Source organism: Amphiura filiformis, chromosome 2, assembly GCF_039555335.1.
Source record: "Amphiura filiformis chromosome 2, Afil_fr2py, whole genome shotgun sequence".
NCBI lineage: Eukaryota > Metazoa > Echinodermata > Ophiuroidea > Amphilepidida > Amphiuridae > Amphiura > Amphiura filiformis.
In genome coordinates, this window is record NC_092629.1 from 86,002,231 (window position 1) to 86,028,623 (window position 26,393).

The 26,393-nt window shown below is 38.1% G+C and overlaps 1 protein-coding gene across 1 annotated transcript in view; it reads left to right on the top strand.

The window, feature by feature from the left end:
* The first annotated feature begins 202 nt into the window (after window positions 1-202).
* Window positions 203-26,393, top strand: part of LOC140146748 (centrosomal protein of 76 kDa-like) — a 46,143-nt gene continuing 19,952 nt past the window's right edge. The window contains exons 1-9 of the mRNA XM_072168623.1: window positions 203-279; window positions 1,723-1,999; window positions 3,730-3,954; window positions 5,524-5,709; window positions 7,292-7,389; window positions 9,150-9,278; window positions 9,810-10,001; window positions 10,471-10,634; window positions 11,616-11,736. Coding sequence (XP_072024724.1) covers window positions 217-279; window positions 1,723-1,999; window positions 3,730-3,954; window positions 5,524-5,709; window positions 7,292-7,389; window positions 9,150-9,278; window positions 9,810-10,001; window positions 10,471-10,634; window positions 11,616-11,736 — 1,455 coding nt within the window. The 5' untranslated portion in view covers window positions 203-216. The remainder of the gene's footprint in view (window positions 280-1,722; window positions 2,000-3,729; window positions 3,955-5,523; window positions 5,710-7,291; window positions 7,390-9,149; window positions 9,279-9,809; window positions 10,002-10,470; window positions 10,635-11,615; window positions 11,737-26,393) is intronic.

The window sequence follows — 26,393 nt, forward strand, 5'->3', positions numbered from 1 at the left end:
CAAACCTGACTGAAGATTAAAAAAAGGCCATTTGCGACGCGATGTTTGTATGTTTGCCACTTTTGTGCTTAAGCTCCCATTGAATGAGCGATTACCCATGCTGCGGCACTGGTAATTAGGTATGGGCCCACATGTAATTTCCGGTTTCTAACAATATAATTAACATATAAATATGGTACTTCTATTTTCTTATAACACAGAAAAATAATTTGCAATATGGCTTTACCACCAGAGAAGATAGCAGAGTTGAAGCAAATCATACATGGTCAGCTAAACCAGGTTAGTAGGTCAAAGCAAATCATACATGGTCAGCTAAACCAAGTTAGTAGGTCAAAGCAAACCATTATGGTCAGCTAAACCAGGTTAGTAGGTCATGTCTTCCATAGGGGGTGTACATGGATTTCAACTAGAGTAGCCCAATTAATACTTTCAGGATGGATAATCATACATTGTAGGCCTTCAGTTTTGAAGGCCTATGGTATTATTGACCTAGTGCCGTACTATTACGCTGACTTTCGTATTCGGCGAGGAGGACGATTTGGACCTTGTTTGTTTACAAACAGCGAGGTAGACAAAGGGCCTGTCAAAACTGTTCCGCTTGTCCAAATACTCAAGTATCAAAAGGATTGTCCACAATAGAGTGATTCAAGCAACATGAATAGGGGATTAAAAAACTGTGAAATGGGACCATGTGCTTCTTTTGTCCACTTTGCCATCAAGATTTCGAATGAAAACAGTTCAGACCCAGAACAGGATCATGTCAGGAATTAATATTTTGTTCTGGGTCTGATTATTCGGACTATTATTGACCCTGTTGATGTACAATGCCCACATGCTATTCAAAGCAAAGTATGCCAGGGTGCATGTGGTGGGCTGAGTGCAAGACCATTGTAAAAAGTGATATTATAAAACTTTTAATCACTATTGACAGTTTTGCCTGTCATGGTCGATCTGAATCCTATGTGCAGGTTACACATAGATCTTAATTTATGTTAAAGGAGTATTTTGTGATCCTAGCATCCTCTTTTTATGACATTTTTCAATAGATTATCCATGAAAAAAGCTTATTCCCAAAATGTCTGTTGATTCCGATTTTGCATTTGGGAGCTTTGCATGATTATGTGTATTACACTGCTCCATAGGCCACTGTGTTTAATTACATTAAATTACATTAAATTAATTACATTATGGTGTACCACATTCAAATTTGGCAATATTTTTGCTAAACAAATATTCTGCAAGAAATATTTTGTACATTATGTAGCCAGAGGTTTCCAGTGGTATAAAAATCTCAACATTTTTGAGAAAAGTGGGGGGATGAGGCTGTGGATCACAAAATGCCCTTTTAAGAATTTATAAAATTTTGTAATTTTGCCAATTTTGCACTCCACTTTGACTTGAAACCCATGCGCTACTGTTACCCAGGTACCCACTGGGCCCACCTGTAAATTTCATTGGGGGCAAAAAATTACCAGAAAATTCCAGCCATAACCCCCTGGTTACTACTGGTCATCCAACAGCATTTCTGATTGGTTGATAACTTGAAATGCTCATTTCAATTGCCAATTATGTCCGGGCTTTAAACTATTTATGGTCAAACTTGCATTTGTAGATGATCTTATTAATACCACTCCCTGATTGGTTCAAAATTGGACACAATATTCATTTTAGCCAATCGGCAGGTAGTTCTCATGGAGTCAATGTCTTTTTTTTTTCCACCAGATGAACATTCAATCACACATCCATGACATCTTATCTGAATCAATGCGAGAGGATGACACCAGCTCATCACGACAACAAGAAGACATTACAGAACAACAACTCCTGCAGGTGTTACGGGACAGAGGGGTGGTGGATGACATCATGAGGAATCTACAGTTTGAGAGGAAGCAGCAGATGGGTGGTGCATTGAGGGCGCCGGGTTTGCGTGGCGACGAACCAAAACCAGCCACCCATTTTGTGGAGGAAGGGAGCAAGTTGGCTGTACCATTGAAGAAAGGTATTATTACATAGTATTAAAAAATTTTACTTGGAGAATAAATGATAGGAATTGTTGTATTTATGACATGTATCATCTATATGCTGGCGAAGTGATGTAATAATCGGATTAACTACCATATCAATAGGTGAATTTGAATATATCGCGCTGCACTACAAGAAGGTTGCACTCATCAACTGTGTATATCTGCAATCATATATTGAATACAATACCGGTCTTACAGGTGTGAGTGACTAGCATAATTTGGTTCAATGCAGAGGTACCATGTGAAGTTTCCAGTGCAGCGTGGTATATTCAAAAATTGTTTTCACCTATTGCTATGGTAGATAATCCGATTTTTCCATTTTTTCGCCAGCGTATCGTGTCGTAAAAAAAACAATGCCTAGACGTTGATCCACAAGACTCAGCACACTTTACAGGGGGCTAGGCACTCAGTGCCAGAAGTGGGTCCACTCAGTGCCACAAGTGGGTAAGTGCAATAGCTGATGACCTGTGAACATTTGCCAATTTACACACAATATATTTTACTCATCTACACATGGCAGCTACACATGGCAGCTATTGCACTTACCCACTTCTGGCACTGAGCAGTCGATATTCTCTCCCAGTGATTAGGTTATTTGCCTTTGGTGCACAAGGTCCCGGTGTGATTCCCTGTGGTTGCAACTTGCAGTGGTATTGGGCCTGAGAAAACTAATAAGTCTGACTGTAATTTTTAGTATCTTAAATTTTGGCTTTTGCTCTCCCCATGGTAAGTTGTACATTGAGAATTGGGTAAAAACCATGAGGGGAAGGGGGTGGGGATAAATCCTCCCTAATATTTTGCCAGGAGGGGATGGTCCATACAATCATCCCCCACCCAATATTGATGCCTGTATAGGTTTCTGACCAAATTAACCCCATATTTGGCCATTTTAACCTAAAAAGTGCCAAATTTATCATGCTTTGCGAATTTATTCCCCTTTTGTACCATATTTCACCAGTTTAGCTTCAATATGGCAAAATTTTTCGCTCACTTCGCGCGCATTTGTACCATAACCTTATTCTATCGCCAATAGGTGATCAGATGGATTCACTAGACTTCAAGGAATTTTTCAAACCCTATCCCCCCATGTCAAAAAAGAAATCTACGCCACTGGCACTTGCCCACTTTTGGATTTGAGTAGTTTCTTAGGTGCTGTAAAGGCTCTTTCACTCACTTCAGTAGATTATCACATATTATTAGTCAGTGGGAGTGGTCTATTACGTAGACACATAATCTGATTGGACAGTCGCATGATTTTGGGTGTCATCTATCAGGCTGTAGACGGCCCCACATCATCATAAGTGTTGATAACGCGTAACACGCTCATAGAGGTGCGCTGTATGTATCGCGTTGCTATGCGAGACGCAAAGCGGAATACTCGCACGCCGCTTAGCAGTACGCCGCTAACAAAAGATGTGAAGTTGTAAACAAGTTTCGTTCATTTTAGAAAAGGGGGAGTTTTTATGATGGTCACTTAATTTTTGCTTTAAAAAATAGTTTACAGTTATTAAAATAATATTTAACTGACTAAGAATGAGAATAAACGATAGGAATCGTAGTGGATACCGGCTGCGCCGGCATCCACTACTCAAAATATTGGACCTGCCTGTCGTCTATCACATGGTAGAGGATAGTCAAAATAAAAATTCCTATCGTTTATTCTCTAAATAAACTCCTAATCTGTGTCTCTATCATTTATATCCAGCACACATTGACCCAACCAGACGTTACCTCTACATGCAAGTCCTCGGCGGCAAAGCGTTTCTAGAACATCTCCAAGAGCCGGAACCTCTGCCCGGTCAGACTCTATCCACTTTCATTCTGCATGTACACTTCAGAGGTCAGCGATTCAGGTCACGTCCGGTGCCTTGTGCTTGTGATCCGGATTTCCAGGAAGGTTTCTTGTTGGAACTGCATAAGGAGAGTGGAGGTATGCTAATTATGTTCTTGAACATCTCCAAGATTCAGGCAGGGATGTGAGAGTTCCTCGTTTCCGCGGAATTATGCGTTTTTTGCTTCCTTGCGACACGTTTTTATTTGTCCCAAACCTTAATGAAAAAGGATATAATATGGCATCTATAGATCGCAATGTTGTTGAACATGGGGCAAAGTTTGATTCAGAATCGCTCAAAGCAGATCGCAAAAACCATTTGATTAAGAGCCCGTGAAAGTGGGAATGGTTAATCGTGATCGCTAGGTAAATTTCCAAGTTTTTGATCCGAGGCCACTCACATCCCTGTTCAGGTCATGTCCAGTGCCTTGCACTTATGAACCAGATTTCCAAGACGGGTTCTTGTTGGAACTACACAAGTTGAGTGGAGGTATGGGCTGATCACATGTAGCTTCTGAATGGGCACTATCTGATCTGAATTAGAATTTATTAACTTTTTTTTGCAAATGGTGAAAGGCCATATCATACCAAGCAATCTCAAAGAGCGTAGCATTTTCCAACATAAATTCTGTTGATTATCTTATCGGAAAAGCCATTGCTGATGTCTGATCGATAAGTCGCTAGCATGACATAGCGTCAAGTCGCATCCAGTTGACTTGGAGGCCACTTTGTCGCTATGTCTCGAGACTGGACGCAGGAATATTGATCACGAGCGTTTGCGACTACTAGTATGATCTGCTCTTAACATTTTCTTAGAAAATCAGTATATTTACTAGCAAAGAGGTGATAGGAACTACACAAGGAAAGTGTATGTTTAAGTAAATGTAGTAGAAATATACTTATGATTTGTAACGAAGAAGAAAAGATCAAGGGTAGATAATTGCAAAGTGGAAGATGGATTGTTCCAGTTGGTCATTCAGTCACTCACCTCAAGTTTATATTCTAACCATCACACTCACAGATCATGAAATCGGTATGATGATTGATCTGAAAAACAAGTTGCCTCCTTTTTTTCAATTGAGGATGCCAATAATTTACCCTCTTTCAGGTGATGCAGCAAGAATGGCAGACAGTGCATCTATGTTAACCATCTGTGACCCAGTACATCTTGTCCTCATTAAGACTGACCCATCAGGAGATACCACACTAGTGTCCTCACATCATCTCTATGTTACCCTCCTCTTTCAGGTGATGCAGCAAGAATGGCAGACAGTGCATCTATGTTAACCATCTGTGACCCAGTACATCTTGTCCTCGTTAAGACTGACCCATCAGGAGATACCACACTAGTGTCCTCACATCATCTCTATGTTACCCTCCTCTTTCAGGTGATGCAGCAAGAATGGCAGACAGTGCGTCTATGTTAACCATCTGTGACCCAGTACATCTTGTCCTCGTTAAGACTGACCCATCAGGAGATACCACACTAGTGTCCTCACATCATCTCTATGTTACCCTCCTCTTTCAGGTGATGCAGCAAGAATGGCAGACAGTGCATCTATGTTAACCATCTGTGACCCAGTACATCTTGTCCTCATTAAGACTGACCCATCAGGAGATACCACACTAGTGTCCTCACATCATCTCTATGTTACCCTCCTCTTTCAGGTGATGCAGCAAGAATGGCAGACAGTGCGTCTATGTTAACCATCTGTGACCCAGTACATCTTGTCCTCATTAAGACTGACCCATCAGGAGATACCACACTAGTGTCCTCACATCAGCTAGAATGGAGGACAGTCCTAGCTATTGATAACTCAAGACAGAATCTACCTGTAGAGTTGATGGGAATAGGTAAGATATTGGGCTGTTCCAGTTGAAATCAGGGGGTGGAAGACTTGATCTTATTCTTAAACCTCTACACAGGGAGTGTGAATATCAAATGGTGTTACCAGAATGGGTGATTCTATTTGAAATCTGCATCCCCTGTGTGGGAGATTAGGTCATGTCTTCCATAGGGGGTGTATGGATTTCAACTGGAATAACCCATTATATGTATTGTCTTCACATCTTCTACAACATGGGTTCTCAATAGGCAGCCTATGGGTTGGATCAATGATTGTTGGCAATTCAGCAGCTGCAAAATGTATAGTGATCATAGCAGAACAAGGTTTACTTGGCCCTCATACACAGATCTTAGAAATAGGTTTGGCCCCTGGTAGCCTGCAAGCAAGTGCAATTTTTGTTGTTTTTTCCTATTAGATTTGAATGTTTAGGCAATAGAAACAAATTAGTTTGATCTTTCAATCGACCATCGATGCTTGGTCGATCCTTACTATTTATGAAATCAATCAATTGGCCATTGTTAATTGTGATAACATATGAATGTTTGCCTGTATTAATATTGACCAATATAAATTTTGCATTAATTCTGATTAATTAGTTGTAAGATCATTAATAACAAGCATCGAAGCAGCATGGATGTTCGATCCAAAGATCAAACAAATTTGTTTCTGGTGCCTTACAGACTTTAAATATTTTGATTTTTCTTGACAAAACCAAGTGAATTTTTACTCACTAAAATATTTCGTCCTTCACATCGGAGGACTTCATCAGGTATGACTATTATGGTCATCTGATCCACTTTCCTGGGAAACTGGTTTCCATCACTGCTTAGTCTCTTTTCCAGTCTTTAAAAGAGGATCGTAGAGAAGTAAAATCTAGAGAAGTGAGGGAAGTCATGGAAATCAAGCAAAGAGGGAGTAAAACCATGAACAGAGAGAAGGGGGCAATGGGACATATTCCCCTAAGTCACGTCTTAGCCCAAGAGTTTGCGTAATTTCAGCCTCCAGAAGAAAAAAATGCCTGACCAACCAAGCCCTACTTGAAAGGTTTGTCCACCCGTAGAAAAGGGCCCATAAACAGCTAAGAAAAAACCTTAACCCTAACCCTCCTGAATACTACAAAATACTACTTGATATATGCGCTGTTCGTGCATGCATCCCACGTGGTGTGAACAGCTAAGAAAAAACCTTAACCCTAACCCTCCTGAATACTACAAAATACTACTTGATATATGCACTGTTCGTGCATGCATCCCACGTGGTGTGATGACGCAATCGCCCTAAGTGATATATAGGCACGGTTTCGCTGGCCAGCGAAGCCCAAGACCTGTGGCAAAGTGTCGCCGACCGAGTGCTTGGCATGCGAGGGGTCTCGGGTTCGAATCCCACCCAGAGCAAACAACTTCTTTCCTTCTTTTCTCTCTTTATTCTTTCCTTCTTTCCCTTCCCGCCGACAAAAAGCTCTTAGGCGGTTAGGGTTAAGGACAAGTTGTTTTGGGGTAACGCACCCTCAATACCTTTGTCAGCGGTACTGATCCACCTATATTTGAATCGCTTCTTAAATCCAATTTGTATCATATATTTTGTTGTAGGTGCCGAGTCCAAGGTACCTGTAGGTTTGTTAGAAATGCGACTAGAAATCCTTCCTAGACCATCACAAGTACTCACAGATGATGTCATCTCAACACAGGTAAGCCTATTATACTCATGAAGTATAGGAGATCTTATTTTGACATAGGTGCTGAGTCCAAGGTACCTGTAGGTTTGTTAGAAATGCGATTGGCAGGGTTCACAGTTTATCGCGTTTTCACGTCCAGGACGCTTTTTGAACTCACTGGACCCGGAAAAAGTAAGATTATGTATCCTGAATGGGTCCCATCCTCATAGGTCATCATTGTGTGATAACCCAGCTCAATCGGCTCACAGCACATTTTTTAACAACTTTTCATTCATAAATTACATACAATTACAAAAATCGCTGCTACATGATACACACCTCATCGCTATTTCATGCACAGATATTTGATCAGCGATACGAGGGGAACTGTGGAAGAGGTTGACTTGAAATTTTTTTCGGATCGTGCAAATATTATGTTACAATAATAATGTCAACAAAACAGGGTCAATTCCTGGTGACATCGCGAAAACACGTTTTTGCGGTAGTTGTATTTCAACCGAGCAAACATAACAAAATAACCAAATAATTAGAGTAATTAAAGTAGTGCATGTTATTAGGTAGTAATTGTAGTTCTTTATGAGAAAGTCGGCCGATCGCGGCAAGTCGTCTTTTACCCAGTAATTTGACTCGACTTTGGTAAGTTTTGGGTGCCGAATTCAGCATACTTTAATATTTATTGTTTGCGCCAGTACTGAATACATTTCCGGGTGTTTCTGAAGTTTCAAACATAAGTACAATTTGGACCCACAAAAATCAATTTGGAACCCGCAAATTTCAACTAAATGGGATCTGAATGGGTCCAGCATAAAAAAGTGGACCCCGTTATTTGAGAGCAAACTGTGAACCCTGGCGACTAGAAATCCTTCCTAGACCATCACAAGTACTCACAGATGATGTCATCTCAACTCAGGTAAGACTGTACACTTGTGTATTTCATATGACTGCAGATGAAATTACAAATTATTTTTCCCTCAAAGTGAGTGAGAAAGTAAAAAATCAACTTTGACCAGACCACTGAGCAGACAAGGAAGCATGCAGACGTGTTACAGATTTGACTAGAGTAAATAGTGATTTTGTAAATGCATTTGCTTTTGTTCTGTATTGCTTATAATAAGATCTGACCTCATATATTCATTCTCTGCCTCAATTTTCTATTCATTGCACATCAAGTGAACTTCATGTGGTACATCATGTGCTATATGTTATTGTTGAGATAAAGGTTTTCAATTTACAGTGTTTTGCAAAGACCTTTGTCACTGCCCCAAAACAGGAAGTGAGTTTTGATTGGCTAATTGAATCACTTCATCATCACATCAGCACCTGATTCGTTGAACAAGCTGTGTAGCATCATGTGATGCAGGCGGGACATATTCTTTTTATGCGATTATCAGGACAAGTGGTTGGCCAATGAGAAAGGTGTTTGCAAATTACTGTGGCATGTCCAGACAGTCCAGAATCCAAATATCCCAGTGTGTCATGCTATATGGTAATCCACCATATTGGAATGTAACATATGAGGACTAAACCTTGTGTAATTATTGGCAAAGCATCACAAAGTTTTACACTAAAGCATAAAGCATTATACGCAGATCATAAATAAGCTAGCATTTTGAAGTAGAGTTTACTAAGCTCTTGGGAAAATAATCTGGAAGTACACTATTTTGGCCTGCGTAGTAGTAAGAAGCAAACACATTGGAAACTGAACTCTTGGTATAATGTTAAAGGATATAAATTAGCTCACACCCTCATTGTTTCCCTTCTATTTCCCATAGATTGGTCTAGAGAGGAACAGAACAGCTGAGCGTGAACGCCTATTTCTAGTTTACGCCAAACAATGGTGGCGTGAGTTCCTACAGATCAGACCAACACACCAGAATAGACTGGTGAAAATATTTGCTCAGGTAAGTAAGGTTCATTGGACTCAAGAAAATAAGTAGCTTGGGACAATTATACTTATTATATCAGGGTACACAATCTTTCTTATTTGAGTCGATGTCACATTAAAAACATTTTGACTGTACATCATATTTATTTTGACTGTACAGTAGTTAGTGCATATTCACATGCAGTCCATTTTTTAGGCAAAATGTTAAAACAGGCTAAAAGAGTCCACTTTTTTTAATGCAAACCAAAATTTCCCTGTCCAACACCCCCTGAAATAAATCCCATTTACAGACCTGTGTGAAACTTTGCATTTTGCTGCCTATGTGTTAATTTACAGTGCATAGCATATATTTGATGTGACCTGGTGGCTGACTGTTAACCTTTCTCAATTTATTGCTCTAACAAAGTACAAATGTTCAGCATTATTAAACATAAAAAAAATTTAGCAAATTATTTTTTATGGAAATGTTACAACATGGCTTTAACTTTTTCACAACTCATTCCTACAATTAGACTAAATTTTGTTTCCCACTTATATTCACCTTCAGGATGAGAATTCAACCAATAGACCAGTGTGCGCATTTGTGAGACCATTACGTGCCGGTAGGCTACTAGACACATCCCGCCAGGCATCAAGATTCGTAAGCGTTATTGGTTATGAGCGAGCACCAGCTGTTGGTGGTGGTCAGCCAAGGGAACTATGGAGTAGCACACATGCATTCTTGTGTAAAAATAAAGGAGTAAGTCAAAGCCAGGACAACCAGGTCAAAAGATGTGAGCAATTAAAAAGTTTCCAAAACAAAAGGAAATACTTCCTTTGTTTGGCTATCATCTCAAAATCAATATTTCAGACTTCCGACTGATTTTGCTTGATCACATTACGTATGTTGATGGAGTTTCTTTTCAGCAAGTCTGTAGTATTTATTGCAAAAGTGGAATATTTGCATTGCATTAATTTTTTTGTTCAAGCAGCTACTGTGAAAATAACAATGTGCGAATATATTCCATTTGTGTATGGGAAGCTTAGAATCTTGTATTTTAAAAATAAGTGAAACAGTTCGAAATTGGCAGAGTGTTAAAAAGTAATCCCACAAAAGTTTTTACTTTTACAATACTGAAAACATAATGCCAGTAGGTGAAAATGATAAAAGTACAGACTTTCAAAATTGCATTATGTTCATTGTTTTGTATATATTTTTTTCTTTGTAGGATTGCGAGGATCATGCTGTTCTTTTATGTAGTCTCTTACTCGGGTTTGGTTTGAACGCATTTGTATGCGTCGGTACAAAAGCTAAGAGTGCTGCACATAGTTGGGTGATGACACTATCTACTGACGGGCTTGTCACTTTCTGGGAAAGTTTAACAGGTCACAGGTAAGGGATTTTAATTTGTTTGTTTGTTTGTTAATCACCACTTTCCTCATTGTGACACAATCTGGTCCATATTGGCCAAAGGCGTCAGATTTCAACAGGACTGTTAATGTTGCGTGTGTTTTTAATACCTACTCCCCATTCCAGAAAAATACAGCACTTTTTTTTTTCGATTAAAAAAAATATTATAATGTTTTGCCAAATGAAATATAGCTAAATTCCAATTTAGTTAGTGCTAACTGGCACTAAAAGTCAAATTTGTATAGTTATGCAATTTCAAGGAAATTGGCCAAAAAAATGCAATTTTGAATGATTTTGACAATTTCAGTCACAAAATTGTAAGGCTTGGCAGTCTAAGCATGCAAAATGTGTAGTATAGGCTAAGATTTGACTCATAAATATAATATTTGCTGTTAATTCTAATAATTGGCTATGAAAGATGGTGTTTTGCAAAAATTAGAATGCATAACCTGAAATTAGTCTTTGTACAAGTCTTGATAGTCGCAGCATACGAAAAACTCCCTAAAACGCATGTTTTTGGCCCATATTTCCAAAAATTGGCCAAATATTAAAATTTTACTTTTATTGCCAATTAGAACTAATAGGATTAAGATTGAGCTATGTTTCATTTGGCAGAAGAGGATAATATTTTTTTAATCCCAAAAATTACTGCTGTATTTTTCTGGAATGTGGAGTAATATGCTTAAGTGTTCTTATTCTTGCTACAGATATATACACCACGCAATCAATCCAGATGACCCTCCTATCATAGACCAGCCTATACCTCAGTACCCATACAGGACTGTTGGGTGTGTGTTTAATACCTGATCACCTGTTCTTATCCCTCTTGCTACAGATATGTACACCATGCAATCAATCCAGATGACCCTCCTATCATAGACCAGCCTATACCTCAGTACCCATACAGGACTGTTGGGTGTGTGTTTAATACCTGATCACCTGTTCTTATCCCTCTTGCTACAGATATGTGCACCATGCAATCAATCCAGATGACCCTCCTATCATAGACCAGCCCATACCTCAGTACCCATACAGGACTGTTGGGTGTGTGTTTAATCATCAGAACTTCTATGCCAATAGCCAGGTAAGTCTCACATTCACACAGACACCCCCACATATTTTGTGTTACAATCAGGGACACAAAAATGACAAATGGGGACACACACATTTTTGTCCGGATAATATATAAATATTGAATGTTTATTAGTACAATGGTAAGAATATGAAAATATTCTTTCCATTAAACGAATAAAAGCATTCAATATTTGTTTTATAATATAACTCATACGTAAATTCCTTAGCTTCTACTTAATTTTATAAATCACCAGGAAAACAAAATAAATTAAAAAATATATGAACTATATTTATTTTAGCAGCGACACCCACACCTATAATTGGCGAGTCGAGGTGGTCGTTGTGTTTGCTATACACACGCGTATGTCATTGTTGCCATGCAGCTGCGCGCAAGTGCAATTTTAATTCACATTGAGTTTCTTACATAAAGAACATATTTACAATTTTTTAATTTTCACAATAGTAATGAGCGCGAAAATTAATGTTGCTCGAAAATTTCCATTTTTACAGTATAGTACTTTCAAAAGTCATCCTTTTGTAAAGATGAGTCACATGCAGGCACACATTGAAAAATGTTTCAAATATAGCCTTTTGTCCACTCAATTAGACCCATACTAGTGTAGCCAGTAGAAAACTACTCTGAAAAAGTCAAAATCAATTTCAAAATTCATTCTACTTTGCTCTAGGTGTCTTTGCCATGTAAAATTTTCCCCTCAAAAAAAATGATATGGAAATGGGTGCTAAAAATGGGAAATGGGTGCAAAAGTGGAAGCAAATATTGTGTTTAAGGTTACACGAAGAAACGTATAAAAAACGTATAAAAGACGTATAAAGTTGTTCTCCGACATTTACAGCGGTGATGAGATTGTTTATCATAAGAGCCTGGTATACACTATTCCATAATAATCAGTTTGAGATCAATCGATTTCACAGGTCACTCAGTAGCTCAATCGGTTAGCGCGCTGGACTCACGTTCGACTATATAATACTATAGTTTTGAGCTGGAAAACTTTGGTACGTGTTCGAGTCCCTATGTGGTCCATTCCATCTATTTTATTTTATTTTTCTCTCACTTTTTTCTTTTTTCTTGTTCGTTTCTTTCTTTCTGACTGCAGCGATTGATTGTTTTTGCCCGTTTTTTTTTCATTATATAATTCAGGAATTTTTAGGCTATACTAGTCTAATACATTTCTTAAAATATTTGTTTGGATTTAGTCCAAAAAGAGTCAGGGGAAACTTATAATATGTGGATCCTATATTTTAGGACAGGCAGCTGGTGCATTTTAACAAAACAGTGCTACATTTTTTTAAATCCGCTAGAGATCAGAGAAAAGAGATGATAAAATTATCTACAAATAGTTTCAATTTCAGTATCAATATAGTTATAGAAGCAGGATCGAGATAAGAGGTTAATTTATTGATTTAAGTATGGCATGCTGGTGATCTAAAGTAAATAAGATAATGCACCTATTCCCCGCTGTCACAAGATTTTAGACTCAGGTTCAAAGTCAAAGGCGTGGTGCATAATTAAACAGTGTACGGTCAGGATTGCCACTTCTGCAAGCCAAGTGTGCTGTAGTGAACTTTGAAAAGTAGCCCAATTGTGCCCCTTTATCATAGGTTTCTATGGAATATAATGTGGGTATGTACATGGTGCAATGAATACTCAGCACAATTCTTTGGGAAGGCTGTCATTCAAAAGTAGCCCAATTATGTATGACGTGTCCACTTCCGCAACCCAGGACGGAGTTGATAATATAATATCTTGGTGATCTACTACACACTTTTAAAGCTACATGTAGCGTGCTGAAAGCGTCTCTACTCGTATCACTTCAATATTGAACTTGAATCGCGTATATTTTTACAACTGAATCAACTTAGTTTCCAGAATTGAGTCAAATTTATTTCGAGAACTGAATCAAGTTTGTGACTATTGAAAATGGCAGGTGCATTAAGTCTAGAAGGAGGAAGCAAGGATTTGTTTGTGGAAAAATCTCTAACTTGCTCGCTTTGTTCTGAGCCGTACGACAGTGAAGATCGCCTGGCTAAATGTCTGCCTTGTTTGCATACCTACTGCAAATCTTGTCTACAAAGCATTGCTGATAAGAGGTCAAAATGTGACTGTCCAAAATGTCACAAACTGATAACCTTACCAGGAGGGACTGTGGATAGCTTGCCGAATAACTTTCTTGTAGAAAATTTAAGGAAATACCAAGATATCTTGAATCTACCAGCGTTGTGTGGAAATTGTACTGCAGATAATCCAACAGTGACATTTTGCTATGACTGTGCCTCTTACCAGTGCCAGGGCTGTACTGATAACCACCAGAAAATTCGCTTCATGCAAAGTCACCAGCTTGTGACTATCGAAGAACTACAAGCCAAGAAATGCGATCCCATGATGCAGCAGCCACAGTGTTGTGAGAAACATCCCAAACAGGATCTGACTTTGTATTGCAAGAATGAGGAATGTAAAATAGCAGTTTGTGCATCATGCAGTCTGGTTGATCATAAAAGTCATGATCTTGTTTACCTAGATGCCGCTGTTAGTGAAATAACAGAAGACATGCGTAAAGCATCAGCAACGGTAAATAATAAGTACAGGGATTTGAACAAAAAGCGAGCAAAAGTTGAAGCTTTGAAAGAAACTGTTGCTGAGAAATTTTCCCAGAAAGAAAAGGATATCCATGAATCCAAACAACTTATAGACTCAATCGAAGCTCATCACTACACCAAAGCATGCGGTCAGTTAAAAAACTTGTATGATACTGAGATAAACATGTTGGATAGAAACATTGAGTCTGTAGACTTTCTCGCAGAACAAATGAGCAGTGCCTGTGAGTTTGCCAACCAGTCATGTGACATGAGCCATCCTACCCAGCTTCTTTCGTCACAAAGCCAAATCATGGACCGATTGAATGAACTAGAAGTAGCAGCACTACCGTACACTGTATCAAGTACCAGTGATTTTGATTTTACCGAGAAGCATCATTCAGCTATGGCACAGATTCAAGAATCGCTGCAGGATTTGTGTGATGTCAGGCAGAGACCGCAAGTTGATCCACTGCAATGTACCATTCAGTTAGGTCTCCCAAGTGAAAGGGAGGGCTGGAAGAAAGCCATTATTCAGACTGTAGATAGCAGTGGACACAAAATGACCACTGGTGGTGCTATGGTAGAGGTCACACAAGATGAAGAACCACCATATGAAGTACAGGACAACAACGATGGGACATACTCATTTGATCATAAACAGCTGAGTGAATTAATGCTATGTGTTAAGATAAATGGGACTAAAATGACCGGAAGCGCATTCAAAGTCCTGCCAGAAGTTGACCCACAGCGATGCACCATTCAACTTGGACTGCCATGTACATTTACAAACGGCTTGAGCAAAGCAGTTATTCAAACTGTTGATGTTAATGGAGGTAAGATGATCACTGGAGGAACAAAGGTGGAAGTTACGAGTGGGGGAGTCCCGTGGAAAGTACAGGACAACGGTGATGGCACATATTCATTGAACTATAGCTCATTACTGGACTCATCATCACTGCATGTTAAAATAAATGGAACTGTAATGAAAGGAAGTCCATTTACTTGCCTTTTTCACCCAAAGCAATGCACATTTCAACTGAAACTCCTGGGAGGAGAGAGTGGGAAAGATTATGAGGTGAAAGCTGTAGTTCAAACCAGGGATATCAATGGACATGAAATAAACACCATTGGTGCCAAGGTAGAAGCTTCACATGAAGATGGAATCTCACGGCATGTACAGGACAATAATAATGGTACATATACAATTTACTATACAATTCCACCTCGCTGTACCCATTGTAATCAGTTCTCATCATCCCTGCTACATGTTAAGATAAATGGGAGTGAAATTAACGGAAGCCCATTCAATTGCCTCATTGACCCAAAGCAATGTACATTTCAGCGGACACTCTCAGGTGGAAATAGTTATGGGTACTTGAAGAATTATGTCATGAATGTTGTAGTTCAAACCATAGATATCAATGGACATGAAATAAGCACCATTGGTGCCACCATTGGTGCCAAAGTAGAAGCTACATATGAAGATGGAGTCTCGCAGCATGTGCAGGACAACAATGATGGCACATATACAATTGCCTCTACAAATCCACGTAGCCAGCTCTTATCGTCCCCACTACACGTTAAGATAAATGGGACAGAAATTAAAGGAAGTCCATTTCATTGCGTCATTGACCCAAAGAAATGTACCATTAAATTAAGCGATGAGAAAGCTGTAGTTCAAACTGTAGATATCAATGGAAATAACGTGGGCGTTGGTGGAGCCAAAGTAGAAGCTGCACAAGGTCAAAAGTCACTGGATGTACAGGACAAGAATAATGGCACATATACATTTTGTTACTGTAACATGGGTATGAACCTGTTGTCAATTCATGTCCAGATAAATGGGACTGAAATAAAAGGAAACCCATTTCACTTCCCTGACCCAAAGAAATGTACAATTTCCTTTCCACAAGGTACTAGTAGTGCCATACTTACAACTATAGATGTAAATGGATGTTACTTGAGCACTGGTGGTGCTAAGGTAACGGCTACACAATATGGAAGTTCACAAACTTGCGCCATTGACAATGGAAATGGCACGTATACAATTAGGTACTTACGTAAGGACTCACCTTATCCATTAAGTGTGGAAATAAATGGTTATAGTATGACAGGAAGCCCATTCAATTTTTATCATTAAAGCAGGCCACTATAGTCTTGAGTCTAAAAGTTGTGCACTTTGTGTATTTAAAGCAAAATTTAACTTGAGTCCAAGTCTTTAGAGTCTATATTGTTCAAATTTTCCAAATGGGCTTAGTGTCAAATTTAAGATGGCCACCAGTTAAATATAAAAAAACAAACATGGTCTGATCAAGTTGTACAATACCTCACCTTCCTCAAAGGCCAAAAAGGTGTATCTCACATCCCATAAGTGATTCAAAATCCAATGCAATGTGGTATGCATTTTTCAATGATTCAATATTTACTGTGGAATGACAGAGTGATTGACATGGTGCCAAGGCAGTGAAGCTAGCATGTGTCATTACAGTTTTCAGACATTGCCGAATCACACAATCAGAAAAAAATGGGAACATCCAGCAAACAAACAGATCACCGCTGGTAGCAAGAATTTTCGCACCACACTTTTCAAAGGGTGAACGGTAGTTATGATAACAGAAACTAATTGTCAAGGTGTCTGTGAAAATAGAAATGGTGATAAGAATTTCGAGTAAAAGTACAGCTTATATTTATTTATGGAGTAGGAGAGTAAATATCCCCCTCACTTATAATGTGAAACTGATGCACATAACAAATATGTAGATAATAAAATCTTTGGCCCTGTATTTCTTTTCTGAGCAGAACACATTGTATATGGCTGGGGTGTACATTTGGAACTGCAAAACGTATCAGTGTAATTGAATACATGAATACAAAACCCACCCAAGTCCATGGGCAGTGATTTTGAGAAAAAAACCTGTGTATCATTTTAATTCCTTCAGTTAGATTTACCTGGTCAATATGGTAAGTTTTATGTGGAAATGAGTAGGTTAAACTGAATTTAACGATTAGCATTTCAGGGAGTTTGTGGGGTTCATTTTAAATGCTGGACTTAGGTGGTTTTTTGAATCATATACTAAGACAATAATGTTGGAATGAGATTACCACTAGTAAGATAATACAAAATAAAGCACACAGGTATGTATAATGGTTTTTTTCAAAAGTCACTCTCCAGTAATGAATGTGTTACAAGTGGACTTTTATACATACTGGATTTCAATCAATGTGTTACAAGACTCAAATCATGGACTTTGGTGGTTCTTTCATATATGCTATTTTTCACATGCTCAATAGACACAGAGGATGAATTTGAGTTGTTCTTTCATACATATGACAGGCCTATGTATAGCAACAATTTCCCATGCTTAACTCAATTTGGCCAAAGTATGGACTTGGGTGGGTTTTGTATTCATATATTCAATTGGTAGAGTCAAGAATTATCTTCCATCTAGTGCTGTAAACATGCTTGCTAAAGCTCTAGTCTTCTCTCATGTTAACTACAGTAGTTCTGTATAGAATAATTTCAATGCTTATTATCATCATGAGTTCCAGGTCATGCAAAACAAGCTTGCTCATATGCTTCTCCGTACTGCTATCAGAACTCATGGCAAAATGATGGAAGACCTCAATTGGGTAAAACCTAATTGTAGATGGGATAATCAATCTTTTATTGTTACTTTCAAGTGTCTGAAACAAATAGCTCCATTCTACCTCTCATCTATTTTTACCCTTACTCACTCAACTCATGACAAATGTACTCAAAGTCAAACTCATAATGCCGTGATTGTTATTGTGTGGAGTATTACTGCTGGAGGAAGAACCTTCCATTATACAGTCTATAATATCGAATTGATTAATTCGAATTAAACAATTCATCGAGTGGCCATGGGCAGCGCCATTAGACATGTTACAAGACTACCAAGTGACAGGTGATGGACCGTACCCACACAATTGAATAGGCACTTTTTTGATCATTTTCATCAAAGTTACTCAAAACTTACCTAGCTAATTTATTATACATCAGGGGGTCTCTGCCTTTTTAATATGTTATGAAAAACTTAATTTTAAAAATATCTACCGACGGAAATAAAAATCCATCGACGGATAGTCTTCTTATGCTCTCACAAACTTAGAAAAAAATCTGAAAAATCCAAAATTTTGGTCTAAAACATGCCCAAGGTTACTGCTGTCCCATTCAAAAGTACAGGAAGACCACCTACAGCATTGAGGTCAACTTTCTAGACTTCCTGTCTGCTGGCAGTAATGGCTACTACCCAGTGCTAACATCAATGAATTGTTTAATTCGAATTAATCAATTCAATATCATAGACTGTTATAGAGCTGCAGTACTGTGAAAAAAACCTTCCACTGTATGTATGAGTTCAAAAATTCTATTGCTGTTTAATTTAATAATGTGTAAATGTTTGGTAATTACAATGTATGTTTAATATGATATTAATAGTAAAATGATACATTTCTTATAATCTTATTCTCATACCTGTATATTATATCTACCAAAAAACGTTTCAAAACGTAAAAAGCTGCCAAAGTTTAAAAAATCTTTCCTGTGTGGCTTTTCACCCTTTTTTTAAACTTGGTCCCATTTAGTAAAGTAGTATTAACATGAAGAATGAGTCCTAATTTTTACATGCAACAATGTACTCTTATAGGTTTAAGACTGTTCGAAAGCGGTGCAATATGACGAGGCTACCGTATGTATTATCAAAAACATTTCAAGGTTTATGTTTTATTATATTGCGTGATCATAAAGAGTAGTAGAGTATTATATATACTTAGCAAATTGACTGTGTGTCAACCTGCTACATATAGGCCCTACATCAGTACATAAGGCGCAGAATCGCACATGACGATGAAGAATTTAACAAAGTGAGTATTTGCTACAAAATACATTATAACGCCTATACGGAAAAAAACTTCAATTACGCATACTAACATTAATTCATTTGCTCTACAAAATAAACATTGACAACTAAGAAAACCAACAAGTAGCCTATAGATGACTTCGTATGGGTCTTTAAAAACTTTCATAAATGGGACCAAGTTTAAAAAAGGGTGAAAAGCCACACAGGAAAGATTTTTAAACTTTGGCCGCTTTTTACGCTTTTGAAACGTTTTTTGGTAGATATTAATTCTTTTTTTGAGGTAAAAAAATATTGCGCGCTAAGTGGTTCTTTGTAGCCATGCGAGGTGAACTAGTTGGATATCCATATTTAGGGTTTAGACTGCATTATCCTATATTTACATCTCTTATCTGTGGTTAAGGTGCCTTATCTGGAGTTTAGACTGCCTTATCTGGGGTTTACGTCCCTTATCAGGGGTTAAGGCGCCTTATCTGGGTTTAGATGCCTAAAGAATGGATCTTTGATTTAGACTGCCTTATCTATGGTTTGCATCCCTTTTTTGGGGTTTTACATACCTTATGGTTTACATCCCTTATTTGGAGCCTTATGGGGTTTAAATGCTTTATCTGGGGTTTAGACTGTGTTATTCTAGGTTTACGTCCCTCATCTAAAGTTAAGGCGCCTTATCTGGGATTTAGATGCCTTATGTGGGATTTAGATACCTTATCTGGTGTTTACGTTCCTTATCTGGTGTTAAGGTGCCTTATCTGGGGTTTACACTGCCTTATCTGGGGTTTACGTCTCTTATCTGGGGTTAAGGGCTCTATCTGGGGTTTAGGTGCTTTATCTGGGGTTTACGACCCTTATCGGGGGTTAACGATCCTTATCTAGAATTAAGGCATCTTACGTGGGGTTTAGATACCTTATCTGTGGTTTATGTTCCTTATTTGGGTTAAGGCACCTTATTTGGGGTTTGGACTGCTTTATCTGGAATCTATGTCCCTTAATCTGGGGTTACAACGCCTTATCTGGGGTTTAGATTCCTTATCTGGGGTTTAGACTGCGTTATGCTAAGGTTAAGGTATCTTAGCCCCAGGTAAGGATCGTAAACCCCGGATAAGGCCGTATAAACCACTGATAAGATAAGATATAGGCTAAATTCTGCATTTTAGTGGTGGTAATTTTTAAATTTTGGCCGCCATCTTGGGATTCAAGGTCCTATGCTGTTTTAGATTATACCAATGGATTTCTAGACCCTGCAAACATGGGTATAGATACCAGCATCATACTTCTAGGACTTTCTGCACCCGAGATATAGCCAAATTAATTTTCACTGGCAGCCATGTTGAAATTTTGGCAGCCATCTTGGAATGATAAGTCAAAGGCTGTTGTAAATGACTCTATTGGATTCCTTGACCCTGAAAACATGGGTATAGACATCAGAATCGTGCTGCTGGGTGCTTCTCTGACCAAGTTATGGTGATTTTAAGGGATTTTGGCGTCCATTTTGAAAAACGCCCTCTACCAAGAGCTCCCCACACTTTTCGATGGTGCAGACCCTCTCATTTTATTCAACGCCCTCAAATCTATAAAGAAACACCTTCAAAACTTCTTGTACTCAACCCGAGAATGGGACTTCCATTCTGTACCTTACTAAAGCGCAATTTATGAGTAAAATATGGCAAATTTTCAATCACAGCGGCCATCTTGGATTTTAGGCACTAAACGGTCTTTAAAAAAATGGAAACATGTTTTATTTCAATCTTTACCTTTCAATGTAATGAAATCAATTGAGAAATTGCTTTTAACAAAAAAATCGCACGACTTCCCCTTTGTTCAACATAGCGCTATGCACTATATAGCCATGTGGTATATTTTCACAATTATGAAGGTTACAGTGTACTTTTACAGGTATTTTATTTTAATATTTGAAATATTTTGTTATAAATTAAGGAAATTAGTTCTACAATACAGGTCTAAATGTTCCAAGAATAGAAAGTGTCAGCTTCATTTCGATAATATCTCTACCCAGGGGTGAAATGGGGAGCTGTTAGGGATATTGTCCATTGAGTGCCGTCCAAAGGTATGAGCATGCCTTTGGCATTGTATGGCAGCTGACATATTCTAACAACGGCGGAATATATGTAAAGCGCTTTGATACATGTGAAAGGCGCTATATAAATGTCAACATTTATTTTTTTATCACTTCTACAGCCAATTAGGTGCACTAAGTGCTACATATCATCACTGAATGAGAAAAACCTCATTATGGGCATTAAATTCAGGGTTCGGTTTTTGCCAGCAAACACATGTTTTTACCAGGTTTTCGCTTGGTTTAAACCGGCAAAACTGGTAAAAACTCATATGTTGTCACTCAAATATTAACAAGTACACAGAAAGCTCATAAACAGTAATACAACTTTTAATGAATCATTCAACATATTTTTTGTCTCATCAGGTCCTTAAAATGAAAAAGTTTTGAATTTGATATACCACATTTCAGTTAAATGCACCAATAAGGGATGAAAATTTAAAATATGTTACTTATAAGTACAAAATCTGGCCTTGTTCCACTCATAAAACTTTAAATCCCTTTTTTAGTTTTTGCCATTTTTGCTGGCAAAAACTAGCAAAAACTGTTTTTGTCAAGTGGTTAAAACAACGGTTAAAACCACTGTTAAAACCATGGTTTTTTCCACCTGCAGCAAAAACCTGTAAACACTGGCATTCTCTGTTACTTATTTGGCAATTTGGTAGCAGCAACAAATCATTCAATCAGGGATGATATTTTTCAGCTGATCAGCTGAATTCAGCTTTTTGACCACCGTATTTCGTCAAATAGTCGCCCCCCCTCAAATAAACGCCCCCACCACTTTTTTTCAACCAAGATGTTTCAAAAATTCCGATATTTCCATGCTATCTTGTGTAGTAAGCTTTAAGTTGCTGACATGGTCAATAATAGCAGCAATAAATGGCGAAAATCTGCATCCGAAATCCGGAAGTGAACCAAAAGTCAGTGACAAAAGGTCATAGTTCGTCATTTTAGCGTGACTTTTAAGCTTACCTAATGATTTTAACGGTATTTTTCGTGCTAAAAATGACCTCTAATAAACGCCCCCCCTTGGGAAAATGTAACGCCCCGGGGCGTTTATTCGACGAAATACAGTATTCAAATTTAGGCATTTTTTATTTATTTTCATTTTCAGCCCAAATTTGGGTCTTTTTTGAGGTACATGTTTTGGCTATGACCTATTTAAGAAAAAATAAAACAATGAAAGTAAAATATTCCACAGACTCAACCTGTCTTCCACAGAGAATGCGAGGACATACAAACAATTTTTTTGTCTTGGCCTAATGATAAAGATGTAATAAAACTGATCAATCAAATGTATCAAACTTGTCTTGTATATTAAGGCAGGAGACTAAGCCTTGAAATACATGTAAGCAGGCACCAGGAGCAATTGCCCTCATATTGCTCATGGTCCTTGTAAAATTCACATGAACCAGGACATGGTTCGGTTTTTGCCGGCAAAAACCTGTTTTTGCCTGGTTTAAACCGGCAAAAATGGCAAAAACTGGCAAAAACTCACTTATTGTCACTCAAATATTAAAAAGTAATACAGAAAGCTCATAAACAGTAACACACAACTTTTAATGAATCATTCAACTTATTTTTTGTCCCATCAAGTCCTTAAAATGAAAAAGTTTTGAATTTGATATATGCCACATTTCGGTTAAATGCACTTGAGCAATGAAAACGCATGCCTTTAATTTTACTTAATGTTACTTATAATTACAAAATCTAGCCTTGTTACACTCAGAAAATTATTTTTGTATCTTAATAATTTGTTTTGAGATGAAAAAACTGAACTACAAATCACCGGCAAAAATGGCAAAAACTGGCAAAACTGTTTTTGCCAAGCGGTTAAAACCGCGGTTAAAACCATGGTTTTTTCCACCTGCGGCAAAAACCTGCGAACCCTGAACCAGGAGCAATTTTCTAAAACAAATCGATTTGGTGTACTGCACCCTTAATATTGGATTCAGACATGGTTACATTACATACATGTATATTTCGCAGTTAATTGCCACATTTAGCCAGATCATGGCATTTCATAATTATGTGGTTCATTATAGGCAAATCTTGCTGGCGTTCTCCGTTGGTGGTGTGCATACAACCTACCTTGCTGCAAACCTCCTTAACATTGTCTTATAAACTTGTGTGATTGTCTTATTAGTCAAAGCATACAGGATTGGGTTCAGACAAGAGTTAAAAAACACCAAGAGTTTGAAACTTTCGGCAATGATCGGTTGAAAACAGGCAGGGCACGCAAAGAGGGCGCTCATCATGTAGATGTGACTTGGAGTAGTGCATACAATTAATGCTAAAACCAAAGCAGCGTATGTGACAGTCGGTTTGATGTATCGTTTGCGCAGAATGGCGGCCTCTTTGTCAGCTGGTCTTGTTGTGGTTTGGTTGGAAACGTGATTTATGCTCTTGTTCTGCATTACAGTATGTGTCGAGGGCGTGGTGATTGTTGAGAGGTGAAGTGTAGCATTTCTTTGAGGGTTGCCATCTTCAGTTGTTTGTTCCTGATGTTGTTGGTCACCATGGTTCATTTCGTGCGGAGGGTTTTGTGCCAAATTTTCGTTGGATTCAGTATTTGCATGTGACGTTTTAGTTTGGTTGCCACGCAAATCAGTCCCTGAAGTACCTGCCGAATTGCCCGGTACCGACACCATTACATTATGACCAACGCGCTTCCATTGCAAAAAGTCGTCGTCGCAAACGGATGAGAAAGAGCACACCAAATATGAGTACGAGTCCAATCGGGATAAATCGTAACAGAAGCAGAAAAATCAGTTGGTATTTTGGGCTGCGTGCCGATGGTGGCACACACATTACACTGTAATCGGGTTTTGGCATGCCACCGTCTGGTACAGGTAAATCATTTAGATAGTCCCACGTAGCATTTTCAATGACACCTGGCGCCAGTGCATATACCCATGCCAAGATTATCAGCACGACAATCGTCTTTCGCGTCTGAATCTTCATGTAATCGCCGTACTCCTTAGCAAGCATAAGGAAACGATCCCAGCTTAGGATCACGATTAAGTTGATTCCAGCGGTGATGCAACCCGGCTCCAATATGAACTTAATTCTGCATCCAATTTCACCCAGGAACCAAAAACCGATCGCTTTTTCAATAATATCCAACGGCATAACGATGAGACATATGTATAAGTCGGCTACTGCTAGCGCCAGAATAATCAGGTTGCTCGGTTTCGCACGAAGCTTGGATTGGATCGCAAATGCAGAAATGGTGCCAATGTTGCCCAAGCTGCCAATGACAAACATCAGAGAATCAACAAGAATTGTAGCATATACAGGCATGAATGGTCCAGGTGGCGGTGGGGGCCCTGAATGGCCCCCAGGAGGCCCCATACCAGGCCCCATATCTGGTGGCACCAATCCATGGCCCACCTCAGTTTGTCCATACTCCTCAGTCATGTTAGCATCCATTTAGTGGTATGATGGGTGTATTAATGCCCTGCGTACTGGTCATCGATTTCAACATAAAAAGTCATAAGTTTTGAAATATTTTCTCAAAATATCAAAAGCCATCTCAAGAATCACTGAACCAATACTAGGCTTGTTTGTACTCATTTTAATGCATTTGTCATGCTGATTCCAAATATGGTCATGGAAATGTACAATTCTGAAATTTTGAAGAAAATTTGCAATGTGTCGTCTGCAATTTGTTGCGTGGAGAGAGTTAAGTAGAGATGCAATTGTAGCAATGTTAGCAGACTATTAGTTAAATTCAGCATGATAGAGTGATAAAGGTTGAATGAAGTATCTTCCCTGGTTCTTCCCTGTATAATGCAATTGTTACCTGGTATATATTCTTTAAGTGATGAGGCGTAAGTTTAATTCACAGTAAATGCAGTGACTGATAGCATCTTGTATGGCCATAATTAAATTAATATTTGTTATTTGAAATGAAAGAGAGCGATGTTCCTTTCTGATTGTTGCATAGAGTACTAACTATTGTTATCTGTTGTATTATTGTATGTATTCTTTTAAAGATGTACGCAGTAATGCAATGACTGATAACATCTATGGCCATATGTGACACAATCTGGTCCATGGGGGCCAAAAGCGGCAAATTTGAAACTGAGATAAAGGTAAAAATATGGAGGAAAAAACAATAAAAATGCAAAAGAAAATAGGCATCAAAAAACTTCAGAACTTCAGAACCAAGTATGCTAGACCTTACGGTCCGTATGCACAAAAATAATACAAAATAACTTAAGGGATCTGGAATGAGCGTTTTGAGCGTTGACAGTATTTTTGTGGGACATGAGAGCACCTCAGACGATCGAATTGCATTCTGAATACGAAGCATGTCTTTCTGATATCAAATAATTTTAATTTTTGAAATTCACGATATAATACAAATTTTATGACAAATTATTAAAATTTGATATTTTTCAAATTTTTGATATATAACAGTCCTCGAAGTACATCTTATAAATCTAATGATATATTCTCAAAGTGTATGTAGCTGGGAGGAAAAGCCGACGATCAATTGAATTTTGACCTTTCGTATTGAAGATATGGATTTTTTTCCCAAAAAGACCTAATTGTTTTTGCTGTTTTGGGAAAAAAATCCATATCTTCAATACGAAAGGTCAAAATTTTCAATTGATCGTCGGCTTTCCATCCCACCTACATACACTTTAAAAGTATAAATCATCAGATTTATCAAGTTTACTTTGAGTACTGTACTACTGTTAAATATCAAAATATCAATTTTAATGATTTGCCATAAAATGTGTATTACATTGCTAATTTCAAAAAATCAAAATTATTTGATATCAGAAGGACATTCTTCGTATTCAGAATGCAATTCAATATGTCTGATGTGCTCTGATGTCCCACAATAAATACTGTCCAAACGTTCATACCCCTTCCCTTAAGAAAATGTAAAGGAAAGTATCCTTTCTCCTGGTACTAAATTCCACTTAGACCAGGTCTAACTTTAGACTCGGTCTAACTCTTTTGTGCATACCGACCTAAGTGTTTTCAGTAAATGATAGCCTATTTTATGTATAATGTAATATAAATTACACTAACTCAATTTTCAAAAATGCCTCCTTTGGCCCCCATGGACCAGATCGTGTCACACATTAGACTAATTTTGTTATT